General features: G+C 37.4%; 2 protein-coding genes across 4 annotated transcripts in view; both read right to left on the bottom strand.

The window, feature by feature from the left end:
• Window positions 1-1,146: 1,146 nt before the first annotated feature.
• Window positions 1,147-9,369, bottom strand: LOC108251503 (interleukin-2 receptor subunit beta). 2 transcript variants are annotated; one of them, XM_017441878.3, is made up of 10 exons: window positions 8,328-9,369; window positions 5,395-5,642; window positions 5,198-5,309; window positions 4,999-5,089; window positions 4,118-4,205; window positions 3,909-4,042; window positions 3,566-3,779; window positions 3,000-3,096; window positions 2,819-2,885; window positions 1,147-2,252 (listed from the first exon to the last, which is right to left on the bottom strand). In XM_017441878.3, exons 2-10 carry the CDS (start codon window positions 5,492-5,494, stop codon window positions 1,317-1,319), a joined length of 1,839 nt encoding a protein of 612 aa, XP_017297367.2. In that variant the 5' UTR covers window positions 5,495-5,642; window positions 8,328-9,369; the 3' UTR covers window positions 1,147-1,316. The 2 variants fall into 2 exon arrangements, with proteins under 2 accessions (XP_017297367.2, XP_037830834.1); XM_037974906.1 differs by having other exon boundaries at window positions 5,395-9,369.
• Window positions 9,370-10,536: 1,167 nt separating this feature from the next.
• Window positions 10,537-17,687, bottom strand: part of LOC108238836 — a 14,792-nt gene continuing 7,641 nt past the window's right edge. Inside the window, exons 2-10 of one of the 2 annotated variants that reach the window (XM_017421192.3) lie at window positions 16,146-16,373; window positions 15,949-16,060; window positions 15,752-15,842; window positions 15,093-15,168; window positions 14,875-15,008; window positions 14,519-14,720; window positions 14,033-14,129; window positions 13,828-13,894; window positions 10,537-13,214 (exon numbers count right to left, since the gene is read on the bottom strand). In XM_017421192.3, the coding sequence (XP_017276681.1) occupies window positions 12,246-13,214; window positions 13,828-13,894; window positions 14,033-14,129; window positions 14,519-14,720; window positions 14,875-15,008; window positions 15,093-15,168; window positions 15,752-15,842; window positions 15,949-16,060; window positions 16,146-16,245 (1,848 nt within the window). In that variant the 5' untranslated portion in view covers window positions 16,246-16,373 and the 3' untranslated portion in view covers window positions 10,537-12,245. The remainder of the gene's footprint in view (window positions 13,215-13,827; window positions 13,895-14,032; window positions 14,130-14,518; window positions 14,721-14,874; window positions 15,009-15,092; window positions 15,169-15,751; window positions 15,843-15,948; window positions 16,061-16,145; window positions 16,374-17,687) is intronic. The other variant, XM_025004977.2, reaches the window with a different exon arrangement.

Below are 17,687 nucleotides of genomic sequence, written 5' to 3'. Positions count from 1 at the left end.
TTTACTCCTACAGCAAACACCATCTGTGTCCGATGTGATGTTTTTTTTCTTCTTATGTAGGTGGTGTTGTTGATATCTGATCCCAACAACTTAAAGTTCTCTCGATATGAGTCAGGGATAGTCATATGACTGACTGACAGAATGCTTCTTATAGGCAGTAGCATCATTATCATTTATGCAATCAACCACTCATTAAAAAAAACAAAAACATAATAATTTGTTCGATAAAACAGCCAACATAATATACTGGTACAGATTCAAAAAGAAGTGAAAATGTTTCTTGTGATATTTTGCAAAAGCAGATGATTACAAAGTAATTATTATAGGTACAACATAATAACACCACAGCTTTAAGCATTAACAGGATAATAAAAACATGTTTTGCACATTTAAAACAGTTATCAAAGATCTTGAAGCGGAAAAAAAAAACAGTTTTAATTTACTTGAACTGTTTCCTTTTCTTTTACCTACTTTTATGTTTATGTTTTACATGTGATGATAGATAAACTGGAAACAGATATGCCAAATGAACCAGATAAAATGTTCCGTAGCAACACATTTTTGATAATAATCTGATCGTCTTTGATTATCTAGGTCAGAGGTCCCCAAGCCCCGGGCCATGGACCGGTATCAGTCCGTGGGTCATTTGGTACCGGGCCGCACATTAAGAACAATTAACTCACAGTATTTTCGTTTTATTTGTTTTCGGAGTCTGAACGACATTTATTTTGAAAAATGACCAGATTCTCTCCACTACATCTGTCTATGACTCACTCTTGATGCGTTTCAAAGCGCTTATCTAGGTCACTTGATACGTTACCACTAAAAATAAAACCACAAGCAGCAAAACAAGTAAAAGACAAACGTCTCTGGAAGCCCTAGATGGGACCGTCTCATTACTGAGAACAGGCTCAGGGCTCCCACTGATTCAGCGTTACGGTGAGTTGTATTCTTTGTGCACTTTATATTTCTGGTGTCTCTTATTTTAAAGGGCGTGTTTAAACATTGCCATATTGACCAGAGAACATCAGGGGGAGGAGAGGGTGTTTAATCATGTTGATAACGCAACACCAGGATGCAGCTAACAAAGTTGCGAGGACACATTGGATTTATGCTATTATGTTTTAAAAAATACCCTAGTTTTCATGCCTGTTGTATCATTTTATTTTGTTGTATTTATCTGCCACACCTTTAAAGGCCGGTCCGTGAAAATACTGCCTGATAATGAACCGGTCCGTGGAGCTAAAAAGGTCGGGGACTGCAGATCTAGGTGGGCCGAATGTTTTCAATGCTACTGTACAGCCTGCTGCCTGTTCTCAGTTCTCTTCCTGTCTCACTGACTTGTAGCCATCCCCACAGGGCTCCACTTGCATGCTATTGGACATCAGAGTCATCTTCTCAAGTATGTTATTACTTGGACCCAGATCTGACTCAGTGAAAATCAAAGAATATGGTGAGGAGGAACATTTTAAGTCACCTGGAGAATGAGGAAGGAACAGGAACTGAGTAGTCTGATCTTGATCCTCCATGCTTTCCTCCTGACTCTCATGCTCTACATCTGAATCCAGGCTTGGAAGCTCAGGACTTTCAGCCTGCAGAATCGGGACTCTTTTGTAATCAAAACAAACCTGAATAGAGTTTTTGCCCAACTTGCCTCCACTGCTCCCAATCAGCTTTTGAACATCTGCTTTCATCCCATCTCCTTCCTTCTCTGCCTCGCTCTGAGTTCCCTCATCTTGTCCATCAGTCATGTTGATGCTATCTTCCTCCATGCTCTCCTGACTGACTTCTTCACAGCTGCACATGCCTGAATCCACACTGTGGAGCCTAAGGCGCTCCATCTGGAGCTTCTCAACCTTCTCATAGTCTAAAATCACCTTCACTGCCTCGCTGTTCTTACTGCCATTGACAATTAACTTCATGATCTCCATGCCGTTCTCTGCAGCTACATTATTACCCTGTTTTGTGTTTTTTTCTTCAACCTGGCTAAGAACAGGCCTGTAAGGAGCATCAATGGCACAGGGCACCATAGTGAATGAGGACACAGTGGAAGGAGAACGAAGCTCAGTGTAACTCGGGTTGAGGAAGCTGGAACAAGAGGATTCATAGTTGTAGTTTTCTGGCATCATTTTCACTTTTGGCTCACTGATTGTGACAGCATCTACTGTGGAGGTTGCATCAAGTGAGATTATGTCCTCAAGATTAAAGAAGGAATGGAATGGCTCACTGCTGAGGTTTGGGCTTAACAAAGACTGTGGGAGAAAATAAGGTAGACAATGAAGAGAAGAATAAGAAATGTGGATAATACTGAGGAAATTTAAACTAATTTTATCCATTAAATCTGCATTTGATACAAATATTTCTTTATGATGAGCTGTGTTTGGACCTTCTGAAGTCTAAAAATAATACATGTCATTTCACAATAAAATAATATCAACTTACTACATTTCAATAAGAATTATTTAAAACGATTTTTAGCCCCTCAAATTTTTTAGTTAAATTTTGGTGCAGTCAAACTCAATACAATCAGTGAAGATGAGAATCATTTTGGAGGAAAAAGGTACTGATTCATTATTACACTTCATTTTTAAAAAGGTATTTCTAAAAAAAAAATCATGTGTGCATATCAGCATATTGCACAAAATGTACTGCATGTTGTGAGGTAAATAATATGCCAAGAAAGCCCTGCTGGTACAAAATGTTTCCACATTTTCATTTATGTGCACAACTGCTAGAAATGTGTTTGACGTAACACGTCATCCAAGTTTGCTTTGTCACAGTTTATAAAGTTCAATTTGAGAAAAGTGCATAAATGTACCTGAAAACGTGCTGATTTTCCAGGGTCTGGTAGGGGTGGACCTTGAATCTTCTTTACTATGTACACCCTGAAAGACAAAAGGATGATAAAACTTAGTTATTCTTAGGACAACACAGCAAAAATGAAATGTTATGACATATTAGGAATTTTGGAAAATTCTCCTGTGGTCGCCTCTTCTTACCAGGTGGTGTTGCGCATCTTAAGGACGATGACGCCCAGCAACATACCAAACACTAGCAGGCTTGCAAGAGGTATGTTCGAATTGCTCACAGACATCCCTGACAAACACAGAATAGTACAAGTCCCATCATATCAGAATTAAGCAAAAATATGCATCCTGCCGTATTGACTCCAAAAAAACCTGTTTAATGTTTATAATTTCTGAACAATCCTTCTATCATTTGGCCACAACATTCTTTGTGTGCTGAGAGGAACCCATTAGCCATAAGGTACCACTAGACCTTATTCTTCCACTGTTAACTTTGCCAGCAGGGCATTCTGTTTTATGCAGATGACCGATACTCTTCTTTTAGCTTTCTGAACACAATCATTATCACTGGCCACCAGAGGTGAAGAGGTGATAATGGTGTTTTGTTGTTTGTTTGTAGCATTAGCAAAATATTTCATGAACCACTGGAAGGACTTTGATGAAACCCTACAACTGAAACTCTGGCATTAAATGTGGTCAGTGATATGAATTCCTTCAAGAAAAGCCAGAACCTTAACGTAGATGACATTAAGATGTACCTGTTAGTGGTCTGGTTCTTCCAACAAGTGACACCCATGACTCAGTAGGGCTCCATTCACTCCAGATTCCCTCATAAGTCTTAGCCTCTTCCACAAGTCTGGCCTTCACACGAACACGTGCCTCATATGTTTCATTTTGTAGCATTGAATTAGGATCCAGTTCTGCTTTGCAGCTCCAGCTACAGATGCACTCTTTTTTCTGAACAGAGGGATCCTGACAAAGAAGAAACCAGCAAGCTGATCGTTAACTGACTGCTTTTCACAGCAAACCCTTTAAGTTTACTTTGATTTTACATAACCATATGGTATATGACTTTTCATTTTAATTAAGATATTTACTCACACTCCATGATTGATCCTGACGTTTCCACTCCAGCTGTGAGTCAAATGAAGGGATCATCACGTGTTTTGTAACTTGGGTGAACCAGGACACAGTGGTGAAGCTGACATTAGGCTTCCCTGGAGGATTCACTTTTACTGTAAGAACACAGAGTTTGTGAAATGTTTATCAGAAATTTAACCTATTGGATATGGGTAATAGTTTATACTCACTGTGACAAGCTGGCTTGTAGGAAATGGTTTCTCTGTTATGCGGACGGGCACAGCTCAAAGTGATACTAACCACGTGAAAACTTGAAAACTGGGGGGAAAAAATACTTTTACAAAATATTCAAAGGTAAACTTACAAAACTAAAGGAACATCTATATTAATCTGAGTTGTAAGTGGGCAAGTCTAATTTTATTAAATAAGAAAAGTTGCAGGCCTGATTTTGTACATAAGTTTTTAAAACATATGTTATCACTTTTTTTTTTTTTTTTTAATTTGTTGTCCACTATCTCACTCACTGATTGCTTGGACTTTTTTCATTTATGGTATTTTGACTGTGTTAAGCTATTTTGGCATATGCTAAAATTACCAGCAGCTAATAATATTTGGAAATCCACCCATGAAAAACTTTATAAATAAATACACGAGGGGATCAAAGAAGGGGAAATTCGTAAAGAAATACATTTAATCTAATATACATTTAATGTATGGAAATGTGTAATTAATAATTAAAAAATGTGAAAGACATAAATCAGTCTTAGCGAAAAAAACAAAAGAATTGCAAAAAAAAAAAAAAATAGGAAACAATACGAGTCGAAATAATGAAATGCATTTATTTTATAGATTGATTGTATAGATGTATTTATTAAAGCATTTTTTTCTCTGTAATTATGGCAGTTTCAGTCTTAATCCCTGACAAAAGTGTAAGCAAATACAGAAGATGAGAAATAAAATAAATGATAGCCTTCATAATTTCATAATTTTCAAGTGGAACCCTGATTCTTGTCTATCTCAGTGAAGATGCTTTTAAAGCACACATTTCTTTCTTTAATCTGTGCAGATATGAAACAGTTTATACTAAAAAAATGTCTGGTTAGAAACTTACGATGTATGAGTTACTGAAGATCAGAGAGCACTCCCTCAGGGCTGGTTTGGAGGAATCGAAAGGCTTCAGGTCACAGGAAGTCTTGTCATTTCTGGCAACAGAAGAAAGTATTTGTGTTCATTTCATTTTTGTTGCACATGGTGTTACTGTAGCATTTTCTATGTGAAGCTTCAGCTGTTTTCGTGACTGTGCTTCTTACGTATAAGAAGAAACCTTTTCTGCATGCAACGTGCAGTTATTGTGATACGAGACAGATGAGTCGTTCCACAAACAAGTGATGGTGTGATTGAAATCATTGTTGCAACTGAGATCTGAAAAAATAGGAGAGATGAGCTAAAAAGAATAATAAACTTTTTATTTAAGTACGCAGCAAAAATTCAGTATAATGATATTAACTCTTATCTGGATGTTTGGGACAATCTTGACCGCTGATGATGCAGATTTGAAGCATATGAAGTACAACAGACAGGAATGTTCCTTTCTTCTTTCGCTCCATTTTATCTGTCTTCACTATTTTTTTTTTTCAGAGCGGCATCTGAAAACTCCTCGGCCAGCTGGTTTGAAATCTCTATGATGGAGGTTTGATGGTTTCAGGAATTATACTCTCTTATGGTAAAATATCTGGATTCCTTTCTCTTCTCATGCTGTGGTTGACAAATGAAAAAAGAAGGACACAACCTGTGTGTTATTCCTTTCTGTTCAGTAAGTGGCTACACAAGTTCAATGAAAAAATTATGTTTAACCGGAAGTGCTGATACAAACAGATTTTTCACAAATTAAAAGTGAAAGGTTTGATATCCTGCTGCTTTATGTCTGCTGTTGTCTCACTGACTCATACTGACTCATACTGAAAAGAACCATTTAGTACAACTGGTGATGTTTCATTCACACAAAAAGGGCAAATACCAAATGTAAAGTGATGACGGAACATGATATAAAGACGCTAGAAATAAAGTCATCATTATTACTGTATTTAGTTATATGTAAATTTTGTTTCGTTTTGTTTTATTTGATAAAATTTGAGCCCAGCAGTTCTGAGAACTGCTTATGTTTACAAATATAATCCATAAAAGATGAGAGGTGGTGTTTTTTCTTTCTTGTTTTCTTTAACTAATTTTCTAAAGTCTGTACTTCGTGTCCACTCTCAGACTCACGCACAGTTTTAAGATGAAATGGTAAAAGTCAAAAATTCAAGATTTCCATATATTTAATCTTGAGATCTTCTATTGTTAATAGCAGTTAGTTGCATACAACCATCCTAATCAAATGCCCAGACCACCTCAACTGGCTCCTTTGAATGCAAAGAAGCATCGGCTCCACTCCAAGTTCCCCCCGATGATGGAGCTCTTCAGCTTATCTCTAAGGCCGAGCCCAGCCGCCCGATGAAGGAAGCTTCTTTCACCCGCTTGTATCCAGGATCTCATTCTTTCGGTCATGATCCAAACCTCATGGCCATAGATGAGAGTTGGAAGGTAGATGGACCATTAGATCGAGAGTTTTGCCTTCTGACTCAACTCTTTCTTCACCACGACCGATCGAAGCAGCTTCCTCATTACTGAAGAGGAGGCACAGATCTGTCGATCTACAGTATCTAACGCTCCATCCTACCATCACTCGTGAACAAGACTCCCAGATACTTGAACTCGTGAGGCAATCATAATAGGAATTAATAATAATAATGTTGGTGATTTATTTTTTAACACTACCAAAGCCCTCAAAAGAGAGAGAGTAAAGAAGAGAGGTAGAGAAACCCATGTAAGTTCAGGTCAATTTGATCCGAATGCGACGGGAGAGTTAATACAAAATTAGACAACTGAAAGAACATCCTCAAAGAGTTGTGATTCCAAAAATTTTACCAGGGGTCATAGTTCTGTCTATCATCTATCCATCCATCTATTTTCTTTACCCGATTGTTCAGGGTTGCAGGGACCTGGTGACTATCTTCAGCAGGTCATTGGGTGAGAGGCAGGGTACCCCCTGGACAGGTCTCCAGTCCATCACAGGGCCACAAAGGGACAAACGAGACAGACAACCATTCACACTCACTCATACACAGGAACAATTTGGAGTCACCAATTAATCTAACATGCATGTTTTGGGAATGTGATAAGTAACCCAAGAAAACCCTTGTTTGCATGGCGAAAAATATGCAGAAAGGTCCTGAGGCAAGAGTTGAACCTCCAGCCTTTTTGCTTCAGGACAACTGCTCCACCATGCAGCTGTTTAGTCTTGTAAAATACAATATGTGCTTCTAATTTGCCACCCGTAATATTTCCAAATGAGTATTTTTTACTGCATAAATACTTCCTTCAAATGCATCCGCCTAGCAAATCCTCTACTTTTAATAAAGTGCCAACATAGTTCATTTGATTGTGAGTTCTTTCAGACAGTAGGATTCACTTTAGAAGAGCGCAGAGTCAGATGTGACTGAATTTTGCCATTAAGAGTTCAGATGGTCCCATGTGTAAGAATAATTGTCTTCTTAATGTCTGGACTTTTGAAACGGTTGGATTGCAAATCTGAATCAACAAAGAAATGCACACAAAACTCTTTAAAATAAACTAGAAGTTATGTAGGTACATCGGAGCGGATAGATTGCACAAGTGAAATGAGCGTCTTTAGATTGTGCAGAGACAGAAAGTAAAATAAATGTCTCTGAGAGGTTTTGTAAAGCATACATATCTTAAACATATAATTAATACAGGTATCTGTGTTTTATGGTGTTTGGAAGGAAATAAGCCACCTTTGGACATAAAATATGCGAGAACGCAGTGCAATTTTTATTGCCCACCACAAACGGGCTTATCAAAAGTAGATTCAATCTACAACTAATCAACTTTTGGAGTCAATCCAATTCAAGATGGCAGTTACAGCCAATTAAACTTAGGAAACACAAAAATGGCTCTAACTAGAGTAATTTTACAGATATTGATCTAAAACTTGGCTTGGTAGTAGCTGAAAGTCATCCTCAACACGTCTACGCTAAAGCATCTCACAAAATTGCACAAAACGTCATTTGAAAGGTTTGATCGAAATGGCTACAACTTTCACAGAATGGCTGCCTGGTTGCTCCTCTCATGACAAGAAATTATTTCTGTTTTGATAAACATTAAATAAAACAAATTACATACTAGAAGCACATGGAGAGCGCAAACTTCTGCCAACTGAATAAAATTTAGTCAATTGTTTTTGTGACCATCACAACATTTCCTGAAAATTGAATCAAAGTCTGTTAATCAGTCTTTAAGTAGTCTTGTTAACAAACAAACTAACCACCAGTACAGAAAACATCACCTCCTTGGTGGAGGTAATAATCTTTATTGACTCACCTTCAAGAGCAGCTTTTAACAGCTCAGTTCATTTCTGCTGAAAGATAGAGTGAAAGATAAAGTCTTCTCTACAAATATCTCACATCTACTGCCAGCCCCTAATCAGATAAGACAGGACCTGAAATTTAAATGTAGTGGTTAATGCAAAAACTGAGTCTTCTCTCTATTTGAATCATCCCCTTTTTAAAAATTGTGTTGTGAATGTTCACACCTTTGAGAAACAGTTAAAATAATAATTTCTTCTGAAGTCTAACTTTTTGGTTTTTCTAAGGAATGCCTATAAAAAACTTATTTCCGTGATTAGACAGAAAACAAGAACATGAATGTGGTCATAACACAAGCGGATGTCAGTTTCAGCAAGATTTAGACAAGTGCTTTTTTTTTTCATCTGCAAACAAATTCATTGTTTATTTTCCTGCAGGATGTATGGATTTACACCCTGAGGGTGAAAGAGTAAAACAGAAGGTGGCGGGGTCAGCTCATGGCAGCAAGGTTTAATACATCATTTAAAGCTGTTTGCTTTTAGTGCCACAAAACATCCGTGAGAAGTAAATAAATACATTTGAATTGACTGTAAGTTAGCCTGCAGTTATTTAGTTTCATTTTAACTCTGTGCCGGATGTCAGTAAATAGTCTCTGACACATGTTTGTCTCACAGCTTGTTTTATGGGCAAACTTTCAGCTGATACTGATCAGTGGCACCTTTTGCATCTAAGATTTGAAGTACGTCAAAAACAGGACAAAAAAGATGTGTGTGCAGTTTTCAAGTTACATTTGCGTCATGTGGTTATTCAGTGCAAACCGACCAACAACATCTACAGAGGCTTCTACTTTGCACGCAAACATTAACAAAGTATTTCAAGAAGAATTTGGAAACGTGAAACATTTTGCTAAAATCAAACTGATAGATTTAGAAGGCAAAGAATCAATAGTTGCACTTTTACTTTGATGCACATGACAAATACTTGGTCAAGATTCAACTTCAGGTCAAAGTTACAATATAGTTATGCAATTAAAGTCCTTCCAGATTAAAAGTACTCGTTTAAAACTAGGTGATAAAAGCATTGAGTTTCAGCTGATGAAGTCAATCCTGAGCTATAAGAGCACTGTTGCTGCATAAATGGTCACTATTTACACTGAGGTGTAGTTGCCTGGTCCAGAGGGTTAAGAGATATCATCTTTAGAACTTGGTGATTTTGTTGGCAGGAAGTACATCTGATTAGGTAAAGATTATTTGAGTTCTGAGAAAAAAAACAAAACAAGTTAAGTTAGTTAAACTGGAGACAGCAAAAATGTGTTTTTTTTCTTAAAACAAAAGAGCAAAGTGCAAACCCCGATCCTAGATGTACTTCTCGAGCTTACCCAAAAACCACTGGTTTCACTTCAAATCACTTAACATTTAAAAACTTACTATAGTAAGTTTAAGGCCCAAAGAGTCCTTCAATTCCTTTATAAAAACTTACTGAAGATTTTTAAGCAGCAGGTGGAGTATAATCCTCTAATGGTGTTAACCTTCAGCTACTCTGTACGAAAACATTTGTCAGGAACAAAGCTGTGATAAGAACATAAAGGGTTCAGCTTGTAGTTATTTTCACCCATATAGCTGAGAAACAACTCTGAGCCAAAGTGATTCAGTTAAAGAAGAGTTCCACTTTCACTTCAAGCTCAGGTCCTCTACCAGAGGACTGGAAGCGTGAAGGTTCTGTTTAGTATCTCAGCTGTTCCTTGGACTGTGCTCTTCTGGACAGAGATCTCTAAGGTTGTTCCTCGGATCCTGCTATTATGTGCTGGACTGTCTCAAGGGCATCTTTACAGCCTGCATCTTGGGTCCTGCCTGGTATGATAGACCCCTGTCTCTATTGCTCTTGTGTTGCCATGATTAGTGCCTCTGTGCTGTCCTTCAATCCAGCCCTTTCTAGCCACTGGTAGGATTTCTCCCTGATGTACTCCAGGATCTTGGTTGTTTCATCCTTTATATTGGCTTTGACTCTCAATAGTCCTCCAGAGATTGAGCTAAGATTTGGTTTGGTAGTAGCCGAGAGTCATAGTCAGCACATCTATACTAACACATCTCAAAAGATTGGTAACGTTAATCCTAAATTATGAGAGCATTGTTACTGCATATATATATCTGCCAGTGTGAGCCCAGTCTTATCACTCCTTTCAGAAAAAAATGCATTCATACAGACAAAAAGAAAGGCAGAAAACATAGTTTTCATTTGGTTTATTGAGAAATGCACCCTGTTCATACTGTAGCTCTTCTTAGATGGTGTGATTAAAGTAGTCTTCGAAGAGCTTACAGCATATGATGAAATTAACAACAGAATAAAAATAAAATACCTGGTAAGTTTATGAACATGTAAAAACGTATCAAAATTTTAAAAAATAAATTCATGTTTTCTGTCTGTATCAAAAAACAATTTAAAGTACTATAATATTACATATGTTTGTATAGCTGCCTTCCAAAGTACATTTCTTGCTTTTAGAGGTAAAAAAGGTATATGACAGTAAAAGTCATTCCAGTTGTTTTGTCGTGGGGCTGACTGCGTTGAAGGAAATTTGGTAAATTTTTTTGTTAACTTTGGAGACAAATGCTTGGTTTAAATGACAACTGACAAATCATCTAAAATCTTCCACAATCCTTACAGCTTGCCATTACAATATATTATTATATGATCGATCATGGAAAGTTTCTACATCAGGCAACAAAATCAAAAAATTAAATTAAATATTTTATGCCAATATAGTTCGACATACAGTAGCTGCCATACACACAAAAAAGTGGTTGAAATAAGAATTTTAAATATGAAAAATTCCAAATAAATTCATGAAAAATACAGCTTTTAAAAAATGTTATCAGTGTGGTTTGTAAGTCTCATTGCAACACAAACAAAAACATTTTCATTTTACTGACATTAACGCCACAGTCTTTCACGCAGCAGCAAAAGTGGAGGAAGAATTGAAGAGTACAGTTTAATTCGAAAGGATGAAGGTCAGATTCACTGTTTTGCTGAAGCAGAATTGACCTGTGAAAAAAGTTACATTTTCTGAGATATGGTGAAAAGTGGTATAGAAGTAGATGAAAGTGTGTTTTATACGAAATAACTGTCTTCTTTCAGAACTAAGAAGAATAAGCATACTTTTTTTTTTTAACTACCGTATTTTCCGGACTACAAAGGCACACTTAAAAGCCTTCAATTTTCTCAAAAAACGACAGTGCGCCTTATGTAAGAAGTCATAATGATTTAATACGACTTTGATAAACAGCAAAGCTGCACCGCTTGCAGCATTAAGGCTCAGTTATAGTCGCGCAGGACTCCGTACGCGGACCTGCGCGAGCGGTGGAGTCATTTATACTTGATGCTTATGTCGGTGCAGTATTCTTCCCTGAGTTTTGAACTGTTTGGTTATCTTCGTGATCTCTCATAGAGGGACCATATAAATGCTGATACAGGTGAACCAGCTCCGCTAGAGCACCGAAATCATCCATTTTGAATGGAGGGGGGCGCGAGCGGTCCACACAAAGTTACAAAAATTGAAAGGTGCACGACGATGTGCCTTATATTCCGGTGCGCTTTATATATAACAAAAGTTCGAAAATAGACCATTCATTGACAGCACGTCTTATAATCAAGTGTACCCTTTGTAGATACAAAAGCTATAATTTTATGTTCTATCATGACTTGTTATATTTGAAATATGATGATAAATAATGGATATAAATATGTCAAATAACATTGGTAAAAAAGCCATCTCTCTTCGAGTTGTCCAACGCTGAGCACTGGATGAATTCTTGAGAACTATCACATTAACTTAAACTGTTCCATAGCAAGACATTTTTGATCATAATCTGATCTTTTTTGATTATCTAGGTGGGACGAATGTTTTCAATGCTACTGTACAGCCTGCTGTCTGTTCTCAGTTCTCTTCCTGTCTCACTGGCTTGTAGCCATCCCCACAGGGCTCTACTCGCATGCTATTTGACATTAAAGCAACCTTCTCAAGTATGTTATTACTTGGAAGAGGAGGCCAAAATGGAACCGGATCTGACTCAGAGAAGATCAAAGGATGGGGTGATGAAGAGCCTTTTAAGTCACTGGAAAGATGAGGAGGAAACAGGAAGTGAGTAGTCTGATCTTGATCCTCCATGTTTTCCTCCTGACTCTCATGCTCCTCACCTGTGCTGCTAACACCTGAATCCAGGCTTGGAAGCTCAGGACTTTCAGCCTGCGGAATCGGGACTCTTTTGTAATCAAAACAAACCTGAATAGAGTTTTTGCCCAACTTGCCTCCACTGCTCCCAATCAGCTTTTGAACATCTGCTTTCATCCCATCTCCTTCCTTCTCTGCCTCGCTCTGAGTTCCCTCATCTTGTCCATCAGTCATGTTGATGCTATCTTCCTCCATGCTCTCCTGACTGACTTCTTCACAGCTGCACATGCCTGAATCCACACTGTGGAGCCTAAGGCGCTCCATCTGGAGCTTCTCAACCTTCTCATAGTCTAAAATCACCTTCACTGCCTCGCTGTTCTTACTGCCATTGACAATTAACTTCATGATCTCCATGCCGTTCTCTGCAGCTACATTATTACCCTGTTTTGTGATTTTTTCTTCAACCTGGCCACGAACAGGACCATAAGGAGCATCAATGGCACAGGGCTCTATAGTGAATGAGGACACAGTGGAGGGAGAACAGAGCTCAGAGTAACTCGGGTTGGAGAAGCTGGAACAAGAGGATTCATAGTTGTATTTTTCTGGCATCATTTTCACATCTGGCTCACAGTATGTGAGAGCATCCACAGCGAAGGTAACTTCAACCGAGACGATCTCCACTGGTTTCAAGAAGGAATAAATTGACTCACTGGTGAAGTTTGGCCTTAACCAAGTCTGTGGGAGAAAATAAAGTAAGCAAGAAAGAGAAGAATAAGAAATGTGGAAAATACTGAGGATATTCAGCCTGTTTTGCAAGGCGCCTATTGTGTACATCCTGCAATATGTAATATGTTATGCCATGTCCAAGGAGAACCAAAAATGTTTTGAGATAGCAACACTTTCAGTAGCCATATGTCACATCAACATTTTGGCTTGAAAAGATTAATCCAGAGAAATACCAGCAAACTAAATATCTAAAAGTTTCTTTTATTTGTTTGTTTCCTAATTTTAGGATTTTGGTTAAATTTTATTGATGTAGAAAAAGGGTGGTGTGGTATCATAAGGGAAATACGTTTCAGGAAAAATTTCCTGTAAACCTGTAAAATGCTACTTGTACATCCCTAACTGACCCAAATGCAGCTGCTTTCTAAGATTTAAATGCAATATAAAATACAGTTCTCACTAATGATCTCTTATTCGTGCTAAATGCCTAAATTCTGTTGAGTTTTTCCCAAATAAATGTTGTCAACTTTCCTAACTAACGGAAATATTCAAAAAGTAGAATATTATGTTTGTTTACTTTTGAATAGTTTATATAATAAAGTTAAAGAAAAAAACGACATCTTACCTGTAAATGAGCAGATTTTGCAGGGTTTGGTATGGGTGGACCTGTGATGCTTTTTCCTATGCAAACCCTAAACAATCAAACAACCAAAAAAGACAAATGGATTGTTTGTAACCAACAGTCTTTTGGACGATATAGAAGAATTTGAAACATTATAATGAGATATTATAAGTTTGAAAAAATGTTTAGTGTTTTTTTTTAATCTTACCAAGTGGTTTTGTGCATCCTGAGGAAGATAACAACCAGCAACAAACCAAACACTGCCAGGCTTGCAAGAGATGCGTTCAAAATGCCCACAGCCATCCCTGAAAAACAGAACGGTACAAGTCCTATTAGCTTAGAGATAAACAAATGGTATATATGCTGTTCTATAAACTCTGATTCAAGCGCTTATCGTGTCTAGGAGTTTTGTACTTTTTTATACCCATAATCCAGTTTTAGACAAAAGCCACAATATTCATCTCATGCTTAGATTGATTGAGTTTAAAGGAACCTATTCCCCATCATGTACTATTTGACCCTATTTTCTATTTTCCACTTTGTCAGCTACAACAGGACATCCTGTTTCTTTAGTAACTAATAAGCACTGTTCATTTAACTCTCCAAACTGTTATTCCTTTGACAGTGGTGATGCTAAAGTCTTATCTTCTCACTGAATACGCATGGATAAAAAGTTAGTTTTGTTCAGGCTCACCGGATGGTGGTTTGATTCTTCCAACAAGTGACACCCATGTCTTAGTGGGGCTCCAATCACTCCAGATTCCCTCATAATTTGGAAATTTGGCCTTCACACGAACACGTGCCTCATACGTCTCGCCTTGCACCAGTAGGTCAGGATCCAGCTCTGCCTCACAGTCCAACTCACAGATAATCTCTTTCTTCTGAACAGAAGGATCCTGACAAAGAAAAAAATTATAATTAATTGACTGCTTTTCTTGTCAAGTCATATGTCAGTACTACATAGCTAAATTGTATGGTTCTGCTACACAAATTCTTTACACTCACTCTCAAGTTCTAATCATATTTTGTTTTGATTAAATAATTACTTACACTCCAAGATTGATTCTGATTTTTCCACTCCAGCTGTGTGTCATATTGTGAAATTCTTGGGTGTTTTTCAACTTGGGTGAGCCAGGACACAGCGGTAAAGTTGACATTGGGTTTCCCCGGAGAATTCACTTTTACTGTAAGATCACACAGATTGCTTTTAATCATTTTGAGCACCTTGACAGTTTCGCTTTAGGCTGTATGTTATAGTTTTTACTCACTGTGACATATAGGCATGTAGGTGATTTTTCCAGGGACACAGCTTACATTCATGGATAAATCATGTTTAGGCATAAACTGAAAAGAAAAATGTAACAAAACCATTTTTGCTTTTGTGGAACAATTATAAGATGACCTTTTGAGACCTTAATAATGTTGACATGAGTATGGATTTTTCATTGGGATATTAAAAAAGCTTGATTGAAATGTATAAATGCAGTATTGATGCTGTAAAAAAAATCCAGTATTGATTCTGTACATATGCTACACATCAGACAATTTTATAGATATTGAGGTAATATTGAATAATTTTTTTAAGGTTTGACCAAAACAGATTATGATTGTTTGAATCTTGCGCATGAAAAATGGCAAACAACATGCACTTCATCAAGAAATGCTAGAATTATGCCTTTCCTGACATCCTTGCCCTCTTTTTGTCAAAGCAACAGTGCAGCAGATTGTTGTTTTTTTTTCCTCTAAATGCATGCATATTACCTTATTTAAACATTTAAATGTGGGCAAAATACAGCTGACATGCTGCTTACCAAATAAATGTGGTTTTGTTGACAGCACAGTTTGAAAACTCATTAAAACAGTTGTATCTTTAGTATCTGCCAATAAGACAGAATGCAGTAAAAAAGCATTTTGGTTACACACTTACGATGTAGGATTTAGCGAAGATCAGAGAGCAGTTCCTCAGGGCTGGTTTGGAGGAATTAAAAGCCTTCAGGTCACAGAAAGTCATGTAATTTCTGGCAACAGAAGAAAATACTTGTGTTCATTTCATTTTTGTTGCACATGGTGTTACTTTAGCATTTTCTATGTGAAGCTTTAGCTGTTTTTGTGACCGTTTCTTACGTAAATTTTGAAACTCTTTTTGCATGCAACTTGCATTCCCTGTGATCTGAGACAGATGAGCCGTTCCACACACAAGTGATGGTGTGATTGAAATCATTGTAGCAACTGAGATCTGAAAAAAAAGAGAGAGATGAGCTAAAAAGAATAATAAACTTTTTTTTTAATATGCAGCATACATTGAGCATAAAAATACTAACTCTTATCTGGATGTGTGGGACAGCTTTGACTTTTGACCGTGCAGATTTGAACCAAATGAAGTAGAATAAACAGGAAAGGTGTTTTCTTCTTATGCTCCATTTATTGTATTATTGGTAGTTTTTAGGGGCAATCTAAAACCACTGGAATGGATGATTTTTGAAACCTTTGTGAACTGAGGAGTTTGAGGTTTGAAGGATTATATTCCCTCTTTCCTTCTTCTTCTCATCCTGTGGTTGACAAATGGAAAAAGAGAGAACACAAACCTGTATTACTCTGCATATTTATTCCTCACACAATCTAATCTAAAAACAAGTTGTGTTTGAAGACAAGACTTATGAAAACAACAGGTTATCAAATATTAAAAGCAAGAAGTTTTAAGCCCTGACCCACTGACTCATTCTGAAAAACACCTGCTCAAATGTGTGACTTTTGATTCTCACAAACTGGATAAAAAGCCAAGTGTAACATGATGATGGGACGTTTTATTTTATTTTACTAATTAAACCAGGATTAGCATATTTCAGTTATAAGTTTGAGTTTTAAAGATGCTGCCAAGAAAAGAGCGTTTTAATTATGTGTTATTTATAGAAACAATTGTCATTTTCTCTTTTTATAAAATTAAACTCATAGTTTATGTTTTAGGGTTGAATGGAGGTCCCCACTGTTAATGTCTCTCGTGGGAAGAATTAACTCAGTGAAAATGATGTTGCTCCCTAAATATTTGTATCTTTTTCAATGCCTCCCTGTTATGATTCCAAAATCATACTTTAAAGCTTTGGATTCATTAATTATTTCTTTTATCTGGAATGGTAAACACCCCAGATTAAGAAAAGCCTTTCTTCAAAGACCTAAACAGTCAGGTGGAATGGCCTTGCCCAACTTTCAAAACTATTACTGGGCAGCTAACATCCGAGCACTTCTTCACTGGCGGCATTTTCATCTGGAGCCATCACCTCCAGTCTGGGTTTCCATGGAGGCTCAGGCTGGAGGAACTAAAACTTCCTTGTCTGCACTTTTAGGCTCGCCTCTCCCTCTGACTTGTTCGGTTCCCTTAGGGGGTCCGGTGGTTAGACAGTCCCTTAAAATCTGGTCTCAGTTTAGAAAAGCACTTGGTCTCCAGGCTTTTTCACTTTTAAGCCCTATTGCAGGTAACCACCTGTTTGCTCCATCGGCGGGTTTTCGAGATTGGCATGAGAGAGGTATGAAGTGCTTTGCTGATTTATATTCAGGTGGATGCTTTTCCAGCTTTTCTGAACTAGCGGAGAGGTTTGGAATTGCGTCCACAAACTTCTTCAGGTTTTTGCAGGTCAGGCATTATGTGCAAGGTATGACATCACAATTTCCAATTAAGCCTCCAGATAACCCTCTAGATGTGTTTTTGTCGGTTGATCCTACTTCCAAAGGTGTGGTGTCTACTCTTTATAATCTCATCTTTAAATTACATTGTCCATCTTTAGCTTCTATTAAGACAGTTTGGGAACAAGACCTCCAATCCTCCATTTCGGACGAGACGTGGGACTCTATTCTGAATCAGGTTAATA

The sequence above is a fragment of the Kryptolebias marmoratus genome, linkage group LG3, assembly GCF_001649575.2.
Source record: "Kryptolebias marmoratus isolate JLee-2015 linkage group LG3, ASM164957v2, whole genome shotgun sequence".
In the NCBI taxonomy this organism is placed as follows: domain Eukaryota; kingdom Metazoa; phylum Chordata; class Actinopteri; order Cyprinodontiformes; family Rivulidae; genus Kryptolebias; species Kryptolebias marmoratus.
The sequence above is the reverse complement of the archived record's forward strand: the minus strand, read 5'-3'. Positions and strand labels throughout refer to the sequence as shown.